The sequence below is a fragment of the Pseudorca crassidens genome, chromosome 9, assembly GCF_039906515.1.
Source record: "Pseudorca crassidens isolate mPseCra1 chromosome 9, mPseCra1.hap1, whole genome shotgun sequence".
Lineage (NCBI taxonomy): Eukaryota > Metazoa > Chordata > Mammalia > Artiodactyla > Delphinidae > Pseudorca > Pseudorca crassidens.
The window spans coordinates 104177024-104195876 of NC_090304.1; the positions used below are offsets into that span (position 1 = coordinate 104177024).

The window sequence follows — 18853 nt, forward strand, 5'->3', positions numbered from 1 at the left end:
CTTTAAGAAAGAAAAAAAGTTACACAGACAAAAAAACAGCAATACAAACCAACCAAAAATGCCAGGAATGCGAGCTCTGCCAAACAAATAAATAAATAAGATGGGAGATACTTTATAATAACTGGACATGATGCATTTCCCAACCCTGCATAACTGAAGAACTCTACATTTCCATCAACCCTGCAAATGTTCCCCGGCCCCTAGTCTTGGTGGCCTTCTGGCTCTGAGGCAGCACTGACAATCTCCATCACCCGCAGTAACTGACGGATCCCTGAGCCTGTAACTGACAGCCGGGCCCCGGAGATGCCCTGACACTCTGAGAGCTACCTGGCTCGCTGTTTGCTGCTGGGGCACAGAATGGAGTGTGAGATCTCAGTGAGGCAGGTGAAAAGGTTCTCTTTAACTTTACTCTTCTTTCCCTCTCAAATAAGCGATTAGGGGAGGTGCATAGGCAGCTGCAGCCCCTATAAAACACTTCAAGGGCCCCTAAAAATTCTACAGCCGTCGTCATTTTTGTGTTGTTATTGTGGATCAGCAGTTTTAAGATTTGCACACAGTAATAGATTTAATTCTCACATCAACCCTATGACGTAGAAGGATTATCGCACTCATTTTACAGATGCAGGAGCTGGAGCACAGAGAGAGATGAAGTAATTCGTCCAAAGTCACACAGCTAGTAGTAAGTGGCAGAACTGAGATCCAAACCCAGACAGGCTGGCTACAGAGTCCCTGCTCAGAAATGCTGGGCTCATCATCACTAATGGCGCGTGGTCCGTGGGGGTCTGGAAGCACAGTGAACAGGCGATCCTAAGAGCCCGGCAGCTCTGCCCTTCTTTCTGGTCCATACAGATGAAGATACAAAGACTGACCAAAGGCACTGGGAGAGGGACGGAGGTTCTTCCTATCTCTAAGGGCAGTACAGGTCCCCGAGGGATGGACATCCTTTCCTAGGGTAGGAGGGGGGCTGATCCTTTTTCATTCTTGTAAAAGTGCAAACAAACATAATTAGAATTCCTGATCTTCCCTGGGCATTATGCTCACCTCACCAAGAAAGTGGAGTGGGAAAGGAGAGGAAAAATTAAGCGGCTGGGGAAGGTATTTGCTTTGGCACCCAGCCTCCACCCCTTCTCAGCAAACTCCACACCAGGAGGGAACTCCATGCACACTCTATGGCTTTGCTTGTTTTAACCTATTTAAGCTCTGAGAACCTGGCAATCATGTATTACAATCAAAATGATATATCCAACTTTACACCTACAAGGAAAATTCAATGCCAATGTTATTTCCAAGTATATGGTAATTTGGCACTTAAAGCTGTCAAAACTCCTGGTGAGGTCTCAATCCAGAATCAAAGTGAATAAAGGTTCTTGATAAGGTCCTAGCCACTGAGACTGGCAAATGACCCAGGCTCCTGCTGGGACACCCACCTCCCTCTTGCCTCTCTCCAGCCCTCATATATGAGGGGAGTGGGGGAGGGAGAAATCCTGGTTTAATTATTTAAACCAGGTAAGTTCCCAAAATAGTTGTCTCCACACATAAGAAACTAAACCACCCAAAGAATCATTCTGACAAATACTTGTCACAGCTGTAGACACAAAGCCACGCTATGAGAAGTTAAACTTTAAAAATGTCCTGTATGGTCTGATGGGCAAAGCAAATCCCCACTTTGCCAGTCAGTGTCTTTTCCCATCAACAAAAGCAAGCAGCCCTGGCCGATGCTTCCTGCATCCTTGCACCTGCAAGTTCAAGTCTCAACTGAAGTTTCTCTGCTAAGCTTTACAGAGGTAACTTGCAGTATTACTCAAGGCAACTGTACACTGAGATGGTAGAAACCGGGATGCATTTCACTTGAGCTGCTGGCTCACTAGACATTCTTAGGTAAATAACTTACCTTCTCTGTGCCTCCATTCCCCTTCCTGGGGTATGGGAATAATATTCACGTATATGCTACTAAACCTCCAGGAAAAAAATGATCTCAGACTTAGTTGATAGCGCCAGAAATCAAATCTCGTTACAATGAATGGCAGAAGACTGCCTAATTTCTTTGATCAGTTGAAATTTTCTTGTATTGAAGGTTGCTGACAAAATATTTTTGCAAAAGAAGGGCACTGTAAATTTGCTTATTATAATGGGTATGACTGCAGCAGTAGGCCTCACTGTCCCCATTTTACAGATGGGAAAGCTAAGAATAGTTACTTGCTCAGGATTTATTTTTATCAATAATCAACAGAACAGTACCATATACTTAAAACCTCTAATGTTTACTAAATTACTCCCCCAAAATGCTTCCGCTGTTTACTGTGATCTAAAACATGTGTTGCTAGGGGCTCTTTTTCCTTCCCAGCATGCCAAATCCATTGTAGGCTCGTAGACTGACATATTGACACCATTTCCCAGACGACCAAATCTGTCTCTTCCCCATAAACACACATATAAACAAGCCATACTTAAGGAAAGGACCTATTGGTTGAGATCTATCTTTGCTGGGAACTATCCTTTCACTTCCTCTATAAATGGTCTGAATCAATTGTGACTAACAGAATTTATTCTGGCTGCCTTGAACTCCCCAAAACCACCATCACAGCAGCATCATTTCTGAACTGTAGCTCTATGTACCCGAAATGTCTCCGAGGTGCCAGTTCATCTCAGCATCCTTGTGACAACAAACAGCCTTAGTCTTCCTGCACCTCCCAGGGAGCAACCCTGGGCTTGAGTGTTAGGGGGTCTAAGAGGAGAAGACACCAGCCACTACCATGTCTTTATTAAGATTTCTGCAGGATCTCCAAATGACAAAACGTCAGCTTGGCTTGTGTTGAAAGTTTAAGCAGATTCAGAAAGGGTTAAAATAAGCAACTAATTATGGCGGAGGCAAAGAAGTCTTAAACATGGGGAGCCGCTGAACTTACTGATAATCCAATACAACAGAGAAGCACATTACTGCGATTAATTTTTTTCCAAAAAGCACCACCTTCTCCCTACATGTTTCTATATACCTTTACCTCCAAAATAACGAATCTCTTAAGGATAGCTGGCAGTTCCCTATCCTATAAGAAAGCATCTTTTCTTCTCCAATTGCATTTATTCCAGAAATTCTGGAGCTCCAGCATCCATTAAACTGCTTAGCACCAAAAACTGTGTCTAAGACAAAATGAAATTTCTGTCCTACCCCTTTCCTTTTCAAATCCTACAAATCCGAGAGTTGGATAACACACCAGTCAAAGACCCAAAGTCACGTTTGGTGTTGGGAGGTTCTCCCTCTTCTAACAGATCTTTGGTACCAAGGGACAAATTTACGGCAGATTAGAAAGATGGATAAAGTGAGTAACCCGCATGAACAGAATCGGGATGTTTCCTGCAGTTAAGATGATCATTTCAGCTCAGCTCCCATCTCCCTATCCTCAACCCAGAAAAGAGAAGCTAGATAGCAAAGGGACATGTGACAGGGGAGCTCAGGAAGGCAAGATATTTGAAAATGTGCATGAAGGCCAGCCAGTTAGACACCGTTTGGGCTCTTACTACCCAAGGCCCTCCATCCGGCTCCAGTTCTGGGGCATGACTGCAGGGTCAGGGGATGATGTCCTCGGCGGCAGTGTCCACCCCCCTAACGTTAAGGAATAAGGCCAGAGGGTTCCCGCTCATTTGGAAAAATAAAAAAGCAGGAATGGGAGTGCTGGCCATTCTAAAAGCTTTTTCCCATTACTCACAAAAACACAGCTGTGAAAATAAATACCACCCCCCAAACAAGGGTCTCGGGCCACCAACGTCCTCTTCTTCCTCTCTACCTCTCTCCAGCTGCCACCAGCATCGCCTGCTCAGGCAGAAGCTCTGGCAGAAACGCACCACTGCCTGTAAGGGAAGAGCGAAGGGGGTAGAAGCGGAGGGGACCCCGGCCTCTGGCCGAGAGCTGGAGTGGGGGCTTCGGCAGTCACCACTCACCCGGGGATGGGAAAAGCTCCAGATCCACTTTTTCCGTCTTGATGATTGTGAGAGTCGGTTTGAGATCGACGGCCGCCTTCATGGTGCCAGGAGTGGGGGGACAGACGGGACTAGAGCAAGTTTGCTGTTATTCTTGTTGTTTCTCTTTTTAATGGGGATAAGTAACAAGGGACAGGGGACGGGGGTATCGGACCTTCTTCCCTAAAATCTCAAATTCCCGCTGACTTTCCCCGGCGCCCAGAAGGTGAGCGGCCGGAACTCTCTCCCGGGTAGTTGGCACTTTGCGGGAAAGTGCGCGCGCCGGGTGCCCGCCTCGCCTGCGCCCCGCCGGCTACCTCCTAGTCCTGGCCCGGCTCCCTCCTCTCCGCGGGCAGCCGCCTGCGCTCGCCCTCGCCCTCGCTCTCCGGAGCCGACTCCCTCCCTCGCCCGCGCGCTCTCCCCTCCTCTTTGGGGCGTTACTCGAGGCGCCGAGCCCTGGCCGCGGGTCTGCGCGCCCGGCCCCCTCCCCCAGGGTCTCCGCGGGGGGGCCGGGAGGGACGAGGGGCGGGGCGGCGAGGGGCGGGCACGGCCGGGGGCGGGGCCCTGGACCCGCGGCCAATCGCCGGCGGCGGTCCAAACCGAAAGGAAGGCTGGGCGGAGCTCGGCGTCCGCCGCGCCCTCTGCCCCCCGGGCACTGCAGCCGGGCCGCAGAGAAACCGCACGCGGAGCCAGCGGGTGCCCAGGCCGCTCCGGCCCTTCGGGAAAGTCCGTCAGATTCTCCACGCATTCTTGAGGACTTGGTCACCCGCTCCCGCCCCGTCCCGGGAGCGGCATAGTTCTTCAAGTGCGTGTCTATCATTCATTCACAAAGACTGACACACAGGACGTGAGGCAGCGACTGGAGGGGCCTGCGTGCGAGCAAGCGCAGGGGGCTCTGAGCCAGTGTCCTCAAAGGGCTCTGGGAATATTGGACTCCAGCCGATTATGAGTCAGGGATCGGCACTGGAGTGCTGCAGGAGCCTTCGAATTTTCAAGGGCCAACAAGTGTCATCGTTAAGAAATTAGTTAAAAATGACCTGCCCTTGATAAGGATGGAGCCCAAGGCAGCCTTCTGGAGACCCAAAACAAAGGCCCAACGTCGTCTTTATTACTGGGAGAGTCAGGAACAGGGCCCCCAAACTAGCATCCACTCCTGGGCTTCCTTAAGCTTCCAGTTTCCCTACAGCAGTGGTTGGGTGGTAGGGAGAACTATTATTCTGTTCCTCTAATTATGTCACCATTGGCCAAAAGTTTTGTCTTTCCTTTCACAGATCCTCCTCTACTAGATAAAACTGACAACCCTCCTAGCACCACCATCAAAAATGGGATGCACAAGCTCTGTGGTTTCGAATTTCTGGAGTACGTCATTCGCAGCCATGACAGAATCCCAGTACACAGACCCCTTTTCCATTTGGGAAGCCCAGACACTTCAGACACTATAACATGATCCTGCATAATTAATGGTTTGCCACTGGCACACTGGTTATCATAAATGGAGAGAGTTGGTCTGAATTAATAAATCAAGCATTAGACATAGAGGTGCAACCCTAGACCCATACGTATAGCTGGAGCCAGGCACTGATAGCTATCTCTGATGAACTAAAAGATTAAACATAAATCTTTCTGGGGCTTCCCTGGTGGCGCAGTGGTTAAGAATCGCCTGCCAATGCAGGGGACACGGGTTCGAGCCCTGGTCCGGGAAGATCCCACATGCTGCTGAGCAACTAAGCCCGTGCGGCACAACTACTGAGCCTGCGCTCTACAGCCCGCGAGCCACGACTACTGAGCCCGCGTGCCACAACTACTGAAGCCCACACGCCTAGAGTCCGTGCTCCGCAACAAGAGAAGCCATCACGATGAGAAGCCCGTGCACCGCGATGAAGAGTAGCCCCTGCTCGCCACAACCAGAGAAAAGCCCGCGCGCAGCAACGAAGACCCAATGCAGCCAAAAATAAAAGAAATAAAATTTTTTAAAAAACATAAATCTTTCTGAACAACCTCAGAGAAAGCTATTTTTAATACTGTTTCCTGATTTCTAAGCAAATGTTCAGCTCCCACCACTTGGCTGTAACTGTAACCTCAAGCTCTGATAAGTTTTAACACACCTGCTTACCTTCATCTAATTCCAGTTCTGTCCCCTTGAAGTATTAGTAACTTACAGGTTTCCCACAGCCAAGGAGGGGAGGAGCCAAGAATAGGAGATAAATAAATCTCAAATCTCAGGCTCCTGGTTCAAACTGCAGATTATGCTAGTCTTCCAGTGACCAGAGGGAAGTATTTGTATGTGATAATCCTAATTGTCGAAGGAATGTTGTCATCCAGCTGTGTTTCCAAAAGGTATCAGAAAACAGTGCTGGCCCCCAGATGACAAGAACAGACCCGTCTGATCCTGGGAAAAGCTGAGGGAAACAACGCATGAATGAATTGTGCATTTACACATTCAAATGAGCAGCAAAGGAAAGGATCTTGAACCAATCCTGCCTTACCCGCTGTGAATACATCAGCAAAAGAACTGTGCAAATCAGGAGTTGCTTTGCGGAGTTTTGTTTTATTGATGTTATGTTAAGGAGATGCTGGTATTTTTTTTTTAATCCAGGTGTGACTGCTCTATTTCAAACGCAGCTTCCTCAGAGCAAGTCCTGTCTCTCTCCCTCAGTCGGTTTCTCAGCTTTCTTTCCCAGGCTAGCCTAAACACGGCTGCTACCTCCCTCACCCCCAAACTAGACACTAAAAGAGCCCGCCATGATGAATCCGAAAACACTGTCCACTTCAGCAATGGGGGAATTTATTCCTTCAGTTCTTCAAGGATGACAGCTCAACTTGTCAATCATCCTTTCTAACCCCGTCCTGAAGCACAGAAGTTTGAAAGGTTTGACTGTGCAAATCAGGGAGTGGGGTTTGGAAGATAGCCAGAGGCCACCACAGACTTCCAAGAAAGTTACTCCTGCAGGAGGCCAATTGTGAGTATTGATGTTATCAGAAGTTATGCATCTAACCTCGGATCTGGTGGAAACAAGGAGCACTTAATATGGACAAGTGAAAGTATTTTTACATATTTGGGATATTAATGATCTGATCAGGCCTGCAATGATCCCACTTGATTAATCTGATCAATTTTGATTTTGATCAACTCAATTTTTATTCTTTCTAGGACACAAGTAGGTTTTTCTAAATGTTCCTGTGAACTTTAGATGATATTTCTATCTTAACCGTATCCTAAAAAACAGTGCCTTGCCTGGTGCCTGACACACTGCAGATGCTCAATCAATATGTGTTGAATAGTGAGCTATCACCTTCCCGGTCACTAGGGGCTTTTACTTTGCCACCATGGCTTTCCAATTCAAAGGTTAAGTGAGTTTAATATGCTAGCGCTTGTGAAAATGAGCTAAACGATGTCAGCCACTCTGCCTCTAGGTCTGGCCTTGGCCGACCAGAAGCTCTGTTCCCCAGCACTCCTGTCCACTGGGTTTCATTTGCGCCTCAGTTTCCCCACTAACAAGACAAGATCAGAGGAGCTTTGCCTTCCATCCCCTTGGGCAAGTTGTTTCAAGACTATATCTAATTTTTAAGGCACTCAAGAAAAATCAACCAAGGGACAACTTTTTGTTTTTGCCGGTAATGCAGCAGTCTGCTCCTCCGGTACTTGGGAGAAACCAGAATTGTATTTTCAAATATTCCCAAAACTTGGGAATCACACCCAGCAAGGGCTGAAATTCCTTAAACTAGAAGCCTCATGTCAAAGAGGTTAAAATAAAGCCAGCAGGAGTTGAGGGACAGGGGTGTGAAGTTAGACGTTAATGACATCAAGAAAACAGTCACATTTTTTATAAGAATTCCCTCAAAAACATAGAGTATGTAAAAAACATAAACTTTCCCTTTTATGCTCCTCCCTCAACTCCCGCTCCAACCTCAATTAAAAAGAAATATAAAAATACACCTAATTATAAACAACCCTGAAAGACAGACTCTCCTCCTCCAGAAGCGTGCTAGAAGAAGTTACTTTTCTATTTCCCACATCTTGACCGTCAACAAACCGAAGAATCTGAGTTTTGAGCTAAACTATGCTTTATTAGAGGTAGGTGCAAAAACACTCAGACCACTAACGGCTGATCCAGAGCAAGTTTATGACTCACAGATGTTGATTTACTGGCTTAAATGTAAGATTGAAAAGAAAAGAAAAAAAAAAAGTCCTCGATTAACAACCTGCCCGTTTTGCATTTGTGGTTGTTTTTCTCTGAGAAAAAAAGCAGCAGTCCCCCATCACACACAGAAACAGGCTCCTAAAGCTTAGCTCTAAAGCAAGTGGCTTCTGTGTGATAAGTTGAGTCACTGAAAAGCACCCTGGGGGGAGAAAGATGCCTGGGGCTTAGATATCTACCTAAGTTATAGAGCTGCCATAAAATGGAAAATTGGAGAAAATGAAAAGAACTCTCTTAATTAAACTCTGATGCCAAAAGGCCTTAGGGTCAGTTCAGGAACCCAAGTGGGGGATCGGCGACTGCAGGCTGGCTCTGTGACCTCACCAAAGCCACTTAACCTTTTTGTGTCACAACCTCATCTCTGTTTCAGGGAATAAAATCACCCCTGGCTCTCCCGACCGTGTAATACAGACTCATTAACTATTGTTTAGAAGGTACAATAAACAATGAGCGATAAGTAAGGAGGGAAGCCAGGGAGGAGAGGGAGGGTGGGCGGGGAGAGGGGAGGACCGGGGCCCGTTTGCCCTGGGAAAGTTCTCCAGGATAAAACCAAGATGAACGTGAGTAACGTAGGCTCTGGAATAAGGCTCAGATTCAAATTCCAGCTCTACCCACTAGGCAGCTGAATTACTACGCAGAAGTCATTTAAACAATCCTGAACCTCAGTCCCTCTCTGCTTAAAGTAGGGTCCTTTGGAGGATTAAATGAGATAGTACATGGAAAGCATTTAGCAGTGTCTAGGTCAGAAGAGGAGCTCAAAGTTAAATCACTGTTACTGCTATTAAGAGCCAGTAGACCATAGGCTGTAGGAGGAACCACATAAAAATCTTCTGCATGGTCAGCCCCTTTCCAGAGTAACATGGACCCCCTATTCACCTGAACTGTCTTATGGAGAGGTAAGGAGAACGATCATATCTAATTGAAAAAGATCTCTCCAAGCCCCTCCCCTCAGTTCCTGATTTGGGAACCTGCCCAGCTTCGGCCTCAGTTGAGAAATTCTAGCACTACCTGGTTAGGAGAGAAAACTGCAGACTTGTATTTAAGAGTCACCGAAAAGTTGTATTTCAAATTCAGAAGGAAGATCACATTCGTGGCGACAAAACCTTAGGTCTTGGCTTTGTCACATGTTAGAGTGAGATGGAGACTCCTAGAGATAGTCAAGGTCAGCCCTCTTATTTCCAGAGGAAAACAATGACTGTGAGAGAGTAAGTCATTCTGCCCAAGGCCACACAGCCTGAAAAAGACAGTGTCAGTTCTAGAATGGGATCCCCTGATCCTCTCTCCGGGCATCTCCTTGGGTTTACAGATACCACACTGCAGGGGAAGTCACTGCAGTTCAGCTTGGTCTGTTCCCAGACACTCTTGAGAAAGGAAGCAGGATACAGTGCACACAGGAACAGATAGATGATCAGCCTCAATTTCTAGAAATCTAACAGTCTCCTCTGCCCTGGACGTGTTGTCTTTGGGCAAGCACGCTGCAGGGTAACCACACTAGCATTCCCTGTGGGTGACAGCTTGGCATGGGCTGTGAGGAGAGAAAGGGTCTGGGCTGGCTTTATTGCTGTCTGCAGTTTCTTTAGACTGTAATTATGAACCATTCAGCTGCATCTGCAGCTCCAGCAATGTGGGATGGATGGGCCTCGTCCACAGACCAAGCGACATTTGAAAATCCACCAGTTCAGATGGCACGTATTCCTCTTGAAGCAGCTCAGGCTCTGCCCACACAGAAGGAGGTGAGGGGCTGCCGATCAAGGCTGCAGGGTACGGGGGCTCCCTCCACACCATGGTCAGCTGGCTTCCTTGAAGCGAACGGAGCACATTTCCCAGGATTTTTTGCTCCCTCCTGGGCCTGGGTCGTGCAGAATGCAGGCTACCCTGGAGCCTCTGGGATCATGTAGTATGAATTCCAATGTAAGTTGTCCTAAATTGGCCTCTGGAGGAGGTAGAGGGACGATGGCATTAGCACAAATGGCAGGAGACCCAATATTCTTTAATAACAGGGTGGAAGCAGAGAACCAGGCTCCTGGCAGGGAGCTCCGAACCCCAGGAGGACAGGATCCCGGCTCCTTCCCCACACGGCAGGTGGTTTCTTCTGGTGGAAGGCTAAGGCCTTCCTCTGATCTTACCCTGCTTTTCTCTTGGGTTACAAAGACAACATCAGATTTCAAGACAGATGTTCTTTGCAGTTGTGGTCTAAATCTTAAGATAATTTTATTGTGGAATCTTCCCCTTTCTTTTCCCCCTTTCATTTTGAAATGCCAAGTCCATTGCCCCAAAGGAGTGGCATTTACCACCCTAGAGATGAAGGAGCAGGGATGGGGTGGAGAGTTTCTCCATCCAGTTCTAGATGCTGGAAGTTAGGCAGAGGAAGCAGATTGTACTAGAAGAATAGCTCTAAGAGAAAAAGGAAAGATAGTACAGGAGGAAGCAGTAGAGGGGAACTTTGCTGAGAACAGTGGAAGGATGGGTGGTGAGGGGGGACACGACAAGGCAGAGTCACCAGGGATTCTATGTCCTTGTCATTCTGGGACTTAAATCTCCAAGATTCCAAAATGAAACTGAGGCCTGGGCATGGATCCAGTACCTTCACAGAGTCGATTTCTTTGACTTGCGTGGCCAACAGTCAAGGGATGACAGTCAAACAAGTCAATAGGAGGTCCTCAAGCTGGAAGAGTTGCAAAGGATTCAGAGCAGAATGGAAGTGAAAGGAGGTGACCACAGAAGATGCAAGGGAAGGTCAAGCTGAAAATCTACACCAAACACAGAGGGTATTTCTCAGTATTTCCCCAACATGGACATTTTCTGTATGCAAAGAATTTTCCTCCCCACACCCACAAGGTGCCCCTTTCTGCCCAACAGCCCAAGCACACCCCAAGGGAGTATTTGAATAAGCACGTCCACCTCCTACACTCCCTCAAGACAGTGATTAGTTTCTGTCATCACCTCCAGTGCTCAGCTCAAAACAGTATGAACTCAATAAATTATGCTGTTTATTTACTTAATGAACAGATAACTTCCTAAAATTCCAAATACAGATCTTGAACTCAAATATCAGTCTTTTTTTTTTTTTTTTTTTTTTTTGGTGTAATGTGAGACTCAAAGTTGCCCAAAGTTTAAGACTAAAGAGATAACCGGTGACTCTTTTCCAACTGGAAAGGTCTTTATAAAGTTTTACTCTGCTGTTCTCATCACCTGCCTCTCATGCCCTTAAAGGAAAATGTTGTTAAGGTCACCGTATTCATTTTGTTTTTCATCTGAGTGTAAACAGGTATAGCTGTTTGTGGAAAATGGCATTTGGCTTTACCACCAAGTAAACCAGTCATTTTGTCATCAGTCTGAACTTTTATGCATCATATTGTCAGAAGAAGGCTTCAGGAATTTCTGAACTTTAACTTGAATCTTTTGTTTCACTGATTATCATAAAGGGAAGGTGTAGAATAGCTATATCCATTGTTCGTAAGATAAGAGAATACATGAAATGAACCCAATTTTCTCCATCTTTGTGAGAAAGAATAGTTAGACACTTTATAGGGAGTCCAGTGCCTGTTACAAATCCCCTCCACCTTCTCCAATTTACTATAACTTGTCAGGTCCCCAGAAGCAATGCTTTTTTTTTTAATTGTTTGGCCATGCTATAGGCATCCTCTCCAGTGAGAAAGGGGATATGTTGAGAGATGATGGGAAAGGGGAGGGGAGGGAAACTCAAATGAGCTGCTACTACCTAGCAGGTGGCAAAAGACACTCAAAGAAGGCCTAACCTCTCTGGCTGGCTGGACCATAGCAGATGACACCTCTCTGCACTTAATTTGTTATATCTGCTGATGCATAATGGAAATGTTGCAAGGGAAACGCAGGCTGATTTTAAACCATGGAAACCAAGGAAGTAATGTGTTTGGTTAGGGTCCACCATTGCCACTAAGCTGTGAAGAGAATTAGAGACACACATCATTTTACGTCACTTTCTCTGAGCTAGTTACACATAATCGACCCCCAAAAAAATGAAATGTGAGAACACACTGAGAACATCTTACTAGCCAAGAAAATTAACATACTTTGAAGCTGTCATCTACAAATATCTCACTCAGACATCTACCCCTCCCTGGCCCTCAGCATCCTCCAGTGCACAACATCACTGCCTCATAATGAATTTATACGAATTCTCCGTTTGTTGATGCTAAATCCAGTAACAGAGGAAGTGGGATGCAGAGCACTTTTTAAAGCCCTTTGCTGTTTCTAATCTCTTTCTGTATGTGTACTGTCCCGAAAACAAATGTGCACAGAATCTAAGTTTCATAAATATGCAGGAACATAAATCCTTAAAAACAACTCTGGGTGTCCTGAGTAATTATTCATATTTAGAATGTACTGAGCCCCAAATATGCCACTGACAGAACAACAGTTGAAAAACAATCTCAAGAAGGGATATGTCAACTTCTCCGGGATTACAGCTCCCATTGAATTCTCTGTTCTCCAGGGCCAAAGAGATGAAGCCGTCTTTAATTTACAAGAAGACAGCTGGGCTCACTAGGCACATTGCATCACCCCTTATGAAGGTGTCGGAATGTAGCGGATGGCGGAAGAGACCCCAGCTCCCATCTCATCTATCTGGATTGGCTCCTGTACAACGAAAACCTTTCTCCCTTCACACTGGTGAAGAGGAGAGAAGCAAATCCAGCATATGTGACGTGCAAGAAGGCGCCATGTAATCAGTCGGGGCCGGGGGAAGTCCTTTCAAGCCTTGAGGGCTCGAGATGATGGGTAATGATAGGTAAGGTGGAGAAGGAAGAAAACAGAGAAGTTATTTCTTAATGGAAATGTATTTCATCAGATTGATCAGAAACATGTGTTTTCCCCAGACAGGGAGACCATCTTGAAAGACTTCATCACACAAAGGCCTTGGGTGGAAGGAAGCACCACCAGGGACCCGCTGGGGAGGGGAGGGGAGGGGAGGAGAGGAGGAAGGAGGAAGGTCCAGCTGCTTGGGGAGCTGGCAGCAGAGTGTGGGAGGGCTAACGGCAAGGGCCTCTCTTGTGGCAGGTTCCCAGGAGAGGTCCCTTTCCAGGAATTAAAAATTCTAAATAATGTTCAGAATTTTGAAAAATCAAAAAGATCATGGACTTTTCTTTCAGGGAACTCCACAACCTTGAAAGAGACCAGATGGATGGCAACCACCATTCCAGATCCAGGAAAGGCCCAGCAGCCACATATACTCCCCATTTTTACTGAGCTAACATTTTCTCTCCCGGAGAGTATTTTTTTAATTGAATGGAATGGAACTGAGGTGTGGAGATAAGGAGACAATTCCAAATAAATGTCCCTGCTTCCAAGGAGCCCATTTTTTTGCCAGATCAACTATCAGGCTTTGGTTTCCTAACTACAAGGAATGCCCTTAAACTCTAAAAGAACTGAGGAGGCAGTGGGGTAGAGCGGTTAAGAGCACAAGCTTTGGCTGCAGGTGGACAAGAGTTTGAGTCAGCTTGGCCCCTCTCCAGCTGTCGGTCCCTTGGCCTCAGAAAGCCTCAGTTTCTTCATCTGTAAAATGGAGCTGATCATGGTGCCCAGCTCACAGAGCTGATTTGAGGTTGGAATGAATTTGTGCCACGCCATTTGCACTATGTCTAACGCAGAATGAGCACGCGACACCGCTTCGCCGCTTTTAATAATTTTAAAAATCGGAATCGTGACTTTGGATATGGCGACCATAAACTTCTCATGGAAGTTAATCCAAGCTGTGGTAGATAGTGTTCTCACCAAGAGATGAGGACACGGTGGTCCCATGAAAGTCATGACATAATAATAAAGAGAGTTTTAAGTCTGAGTATGTAAATTATACAGATCCGGACACAAGGCCCCTTGGATGAAAGGGAGTTGATACACATTCTATAGACATGAAATATGATTATGGAAGTTCTAGACATATGGCCACAGCTACATCACACACTAGCAGGGCAGAGAGGAAGATACACCCTCTAGGACTCCTTCCAATACTGGGTTCTCCCCACTCTGGGTTGTATGTTTGATACCCATTCAATGATTTCATACAAACTGAGCAAAATAAGATCCCAAGCAAACGGCCTCACCATTTGGCTTCCGAGCCGATCACTAACTTAGCAGAATCTTACACACACTGTCCAGTACTTACCTTGTATCTTGCTGCCTGAAGCGTTCCCCAAACTAGCACCTCACCGCCCCCCATCCACACACCATTGCAGTCACTTCACAGAAGTCTTTTCTTACGTTATCCCCTCTGTTTCTGACAGCTAGAAGTTTCCTAACAACTTAACTTGTGCTGTAAACCTGAACCTCTAACCATCTCTAATTGTGCTGTACCCATACCTTTTTAGCTACGGGATTCTGGGCCCATGTAGCAGCCCCTCTCTGAGCTTGGATGTGCCTCCTGGCCTTCAGATGAAGTGTTTTACTTGCTGTGTCACTACCTGTGCCGACCAGTTGAACCCTAAGGGAAGATAGCCCACCTGCCCCTCAGCAACACAGATTTTGCTGTTCAGGGGCATCCGCTACATAATTCATACTCTGGCATCACCAATGCCTGGCATCTGGCCATGAAGACTGGCAGCATGGAACTCACAGACTCTCCTTGCGAGTTGCCTGCTCCATTTGGCAAGATGAATGCCATATCACTGGGAAAGTGGACTTAATTGGATTTCTGAAAGTGTTTAGTTAAGTCACCCCACCTCAGCTCCAAGTTGATTAAAGGATGGCTTTGCCCTTTCCAACAAACATAGCAAATAAGTGATGGGGAAATACTCTAAGATGTACATGGCTGGGTCCTCTTACTCTCTCTCTCTCTCTCTCTCTTTTTTTCCTAGTGACTTTGGGGAGGTTTGGGCACAGATCCTGCATACACAATACTGTTCTTGTTCTTCTTTTCTCTACAGGGCAGCCTTGAATAGCTCTGTCTAAAATTATAAGCAGGGGCAGCCCTGGGCTCCAAGAGATCAGAGCCCTCATGCTGGGCCGGAACAAAGACCCTGCTTTTTCCCAACAATTAGCCCTGCAAAAAAGGACATCTATCTGCCTCTATTAAAACCACCACGTGCCTTCAAGTCAGCCCATTGTAAAGCTAATTAAATAACACGCCTCTCTCCCCATGCAGGTCTCCTGATTAGCTTTCCTCCATCCAGAACCTCTGCAAAGCGCCTAGAGATAGACAAGCTAACGTTCCACTTCTCCTACTGTTCCCCCATCACAGAACGCTGGCCTTTGAAAAGCCACCGCATCAGCATTGCCGGGTTTGTTCAGGCTCCACATTCATCCAGAGCTCAGGCTTAAGTTATACTCGGCTTAAAGAAAGAGACAAATTTTTTTTTTTTTTTTTTTTTTTTGTGGTACGCGGGCCTCTCACTGTTGGCAGCCCCTCCCGTTGCGGAGCACAGGCTCCGGACGCGCAGGCCCAGCAGCCATGGCTCACGGGCCCAGCCGCTCCGCGGCATGTGGGATCCTCCCGGACCGGGGCACGAACCCGTGTCCCCTGCATCGGCAGGCGGACTCTCAACCACTGCGCCACCAGGGAAGCCCAAGAGACAAATTTTATATTATTTTGAAAATAAGGGACTTCCCCGGCAGTCCAGTGGTTAAGACTCCGCACTTCCACTTCCATTTCAGGGGGCTCAGGTTCAGTCCCTGGGTCGGGGAACTAAGATCCCACACGCCCCGCGGCACAGCCAAAAATAAATAAATAGATAAATAGATGATTTGTGAACGCAACACTTCTGTCACAATGCAAAACCTTTGGTGGGAATCCACCCACGTTGCAGTCTGGAAGCGCTACCCCAGCAGTGGAGCGTTTCCGAAGGACTTTCCATGGAAGTCGAGGAGCCTCGGGGAATGCAGCCAAGACATCCGCCCAGACCTGCGTGAAACAGAAGCGCAAGCTTCTCAGAAGGACACTGTATAGGAAAGCAGAGATATGAGAGAACATCTCAACCCTTTTTTTTTTTTTACCGTGATGTAGAAATAACAAATTCCTTCAAAGACTCTGGAGTGCTAACCAGATGAAATCCAAGCATGGGGCAAATGGCCCAAATGGGCCCCCGCCCACCTCTCGGACCGGTTTCACCTTCTTCCCCTGCTCTCCAACAGTCCTGGACTTGTTGGCATCCTTGAACATGGCCTAGTGTTTCACCGTTTTGTGTACTTTTACAGGCCTTTCCCCTTCTGGAAAGCCCTGGTCCACCCATCCCACTCATCCCTCAGGAAGCAGCAGCCAACATCACATCTACCCTGCCCACCCTACCCCCACCCCCCTGCAGGTCTCCTGGGTCTTTGGGATAAAATCAGGCACTTCCTCCTTTGCACTCTCACAACAAACTGACTTCAAGTCAGTGCCCATGGACTTCTGACTGAGCACTTAACTACCTGGCTTAAAATAATCTCAGCCCTTCAAGGTCAGGAGTCATACTCTACTCAAATTTTAATTTCCAGCTTAAGACACAGTGACTTGGACATGGTGACATAGTAAATGCTTAATAAATGTTGAAAGAATAGATAACTGAATAAATGAATGAAATCATGAAGAAATGGAGGAGTGACTAAAACAACCATTTGATATTAAAAGTGATCTGAGGGACTTCCCTGGTGGCACAGTGGTTATGACTCACGCGCCCAATGCAAGGGGCCCGGGTTCCATCCCTGGTCAGGGGACTAGATCCCACATGCATGCCGCAACCAAGAGTTCACGTGCAGTAACTAAGGAGGCTGTGAGCCACAACTAAGGAGCACACCTGCCGTAACTAAGAACCAGCACGACCAAATAAATAAATGAAATATATTTATTTTGAAGTGACCTGAGACGGTAAAATCAGGCCCACCTCCAGCTTCACTGTAGATGGTCCTGCGTGTTTAGAAAAGGGCATTATTACCTTATGACATGGTTCTCCCCATTTGAAATTGTCCAATCTCATACACACACATACACACTTTTCAGACACAAAAAAATTTTTAATAATAAAATGAAAGGAGACCAGCCCTTTTCTAAATCTGTTTAATAGTTCTAGAGCTTAACTTTTCAAATCAACTCCAGTCTTTGAGGTTTGTAGCTCATTTAATCATCAAACCATACCAACCTTTCCTTCTAAGTGTTTTTAAGAAGAGTCACCAATCTTCTCAAATGTCCTATACAGATGAATGGATGGCTAAATTATAAAGTAATCCCATATACAATTTAAGTTTCCCACGTAATACTCATGGACCTCAAAATTAGCAGAAAAAAAAAATTAAAGCGCTTGGCAAAACAGATTTTGAACTCTGCCAAATCCACAAACATTTAAAAACAGCCAAAGTCACTGGATGATTCCCATCCCTAAAACATAAAGCCTTACAGTTACGCCCTGATGGTTCTTGTATAAATTCACTGCCATGCACAGTGCCATTTGGGGTCAATTTTTCCCTTGTTATTTTACCATCACAACCTCAACATTTAGGAAGATGCGTTTTTCTAATATTTGAGGGTACCTTCTATATAGAGAGAGAAAGCAAGGGGATAAAGACACAGAGAAAGATTCCATGATCTTACAGCAATGAGTAATCACATCAGCGAGTACAGAACCTCCAACCTAAGACCAAGGGAGAAAACACCGCCATTCCTTTGGCAGCAACTCTGTTCTGGCAAGCCTCCTACTTGCTAAAGTGGAATGCCCACTTTATAATGATCATAATGGATTGAAAGTTGTAAAATTAGATTCTGACTGGCAATAAGCTCTTTATTACTTGCCTTTACCGCAGTGCACCTCCATCCTCAGGTCTTGCCTTACGGAAGACTCATCCAAGACCTCTAAGATCTGTATAAAGTAGGATAATAAATGAAGGCAAATCGATCTGCATTTTTATAGCGATCTTTTTCCTCAACGTACCGCTTAGTATGACTACAAAGCAGCCAGTGTGCGTCGAGAGTGTAAAAATCCCACCTGTTAACTTATCAAGGACAGATCAAATAAACTACATGGCAGAAATAAACGGCTAACAACAAAGATAAATAGAAAACATAGTAGAAAGAGAAGAATGATTGGAAATGAACGGAGGTGTGAATGTGAATGCGAATCAAGTAGAACCATCAGATGTATATCATCAATGAACTTGAATCAAAGAATAGGAACATAAGGAAAGAAATATGCATTGCAAATATGACTGCTGTCATGAAGCTATTGGGTACAAGAATTAAGTACAATGGGTAAACACAATATTATTAAGGTCTTAGAAAATAGCGTACATTACGTGCGATAGCAATAGCTGCTTTCTAAATCCAGTTGTGGTTTGGAGCAATATTAAAACGCACAATATAGACAAATCAAAACACACAAGGAACCTCTTATTTGGAGCAGGAAGAGATTGGAATTGACCGTTGGGAGAAGCTGCGTTGATAGTTCATGTCAATACATTCCAGTTAGCAGGTTATTTAAGCAATGACTTCAGGGTAAGCTGGCCATGTAATTCTGCAAATGGGGTCCCTTAGAAGAGCAACTAGGAGATATCCCTTTCACACTATCTTCATAGAGTTTGGGTCATTTTAAGTCCTTTATGTGCCAAACCTCAGAATTAAATGTGAGTAAGCACAGTTCCTTTTCTCTGATTGAAATAACAGCAACATTTTACCTTATAGCCTGGACGGTCACTTCCATCAACATCTCACAGCACCTCTGAGAAATGTCCAAGAGGAAGGCAAGCCTCCTGGCCCCCAGCAT

At 46.0% G+C, this 18853-nt stretch overlaps 1 protein-coding gene across 3 annotated transcripts in view; it reads right to left on the reverse strand.

Moving 5' to 3' along the window:
- ETS1 (ETS proto-oncogene 1, transcription factor) overlaps window positions 1-18853 on the reverse strand; it is a 128549-nt gene that overhangs the window by 61710 nt on the left and 47986 nt on the right. The window contains exon 1 of one of the 3 annotated variants that reach the window (XM_067751552.1): window positions 3937-4360. The exons of 1 other annotated variant lie outside the window; for it this stretch is intronic. In XM_067751552.1, the coding sequence (XP_067607653.1) occupies window positions 3937-4018 (82 nt within the window). In that variant the 5' untranslated portion in view covers window positions 4019-4360. Of the gene's footprint in view, window positions 1-3936; window positions 4361-18853 lie in introns of those variants that run through there. One more of the 3 variants, XM_067751551.1, reaches the window with a different exon arrangement.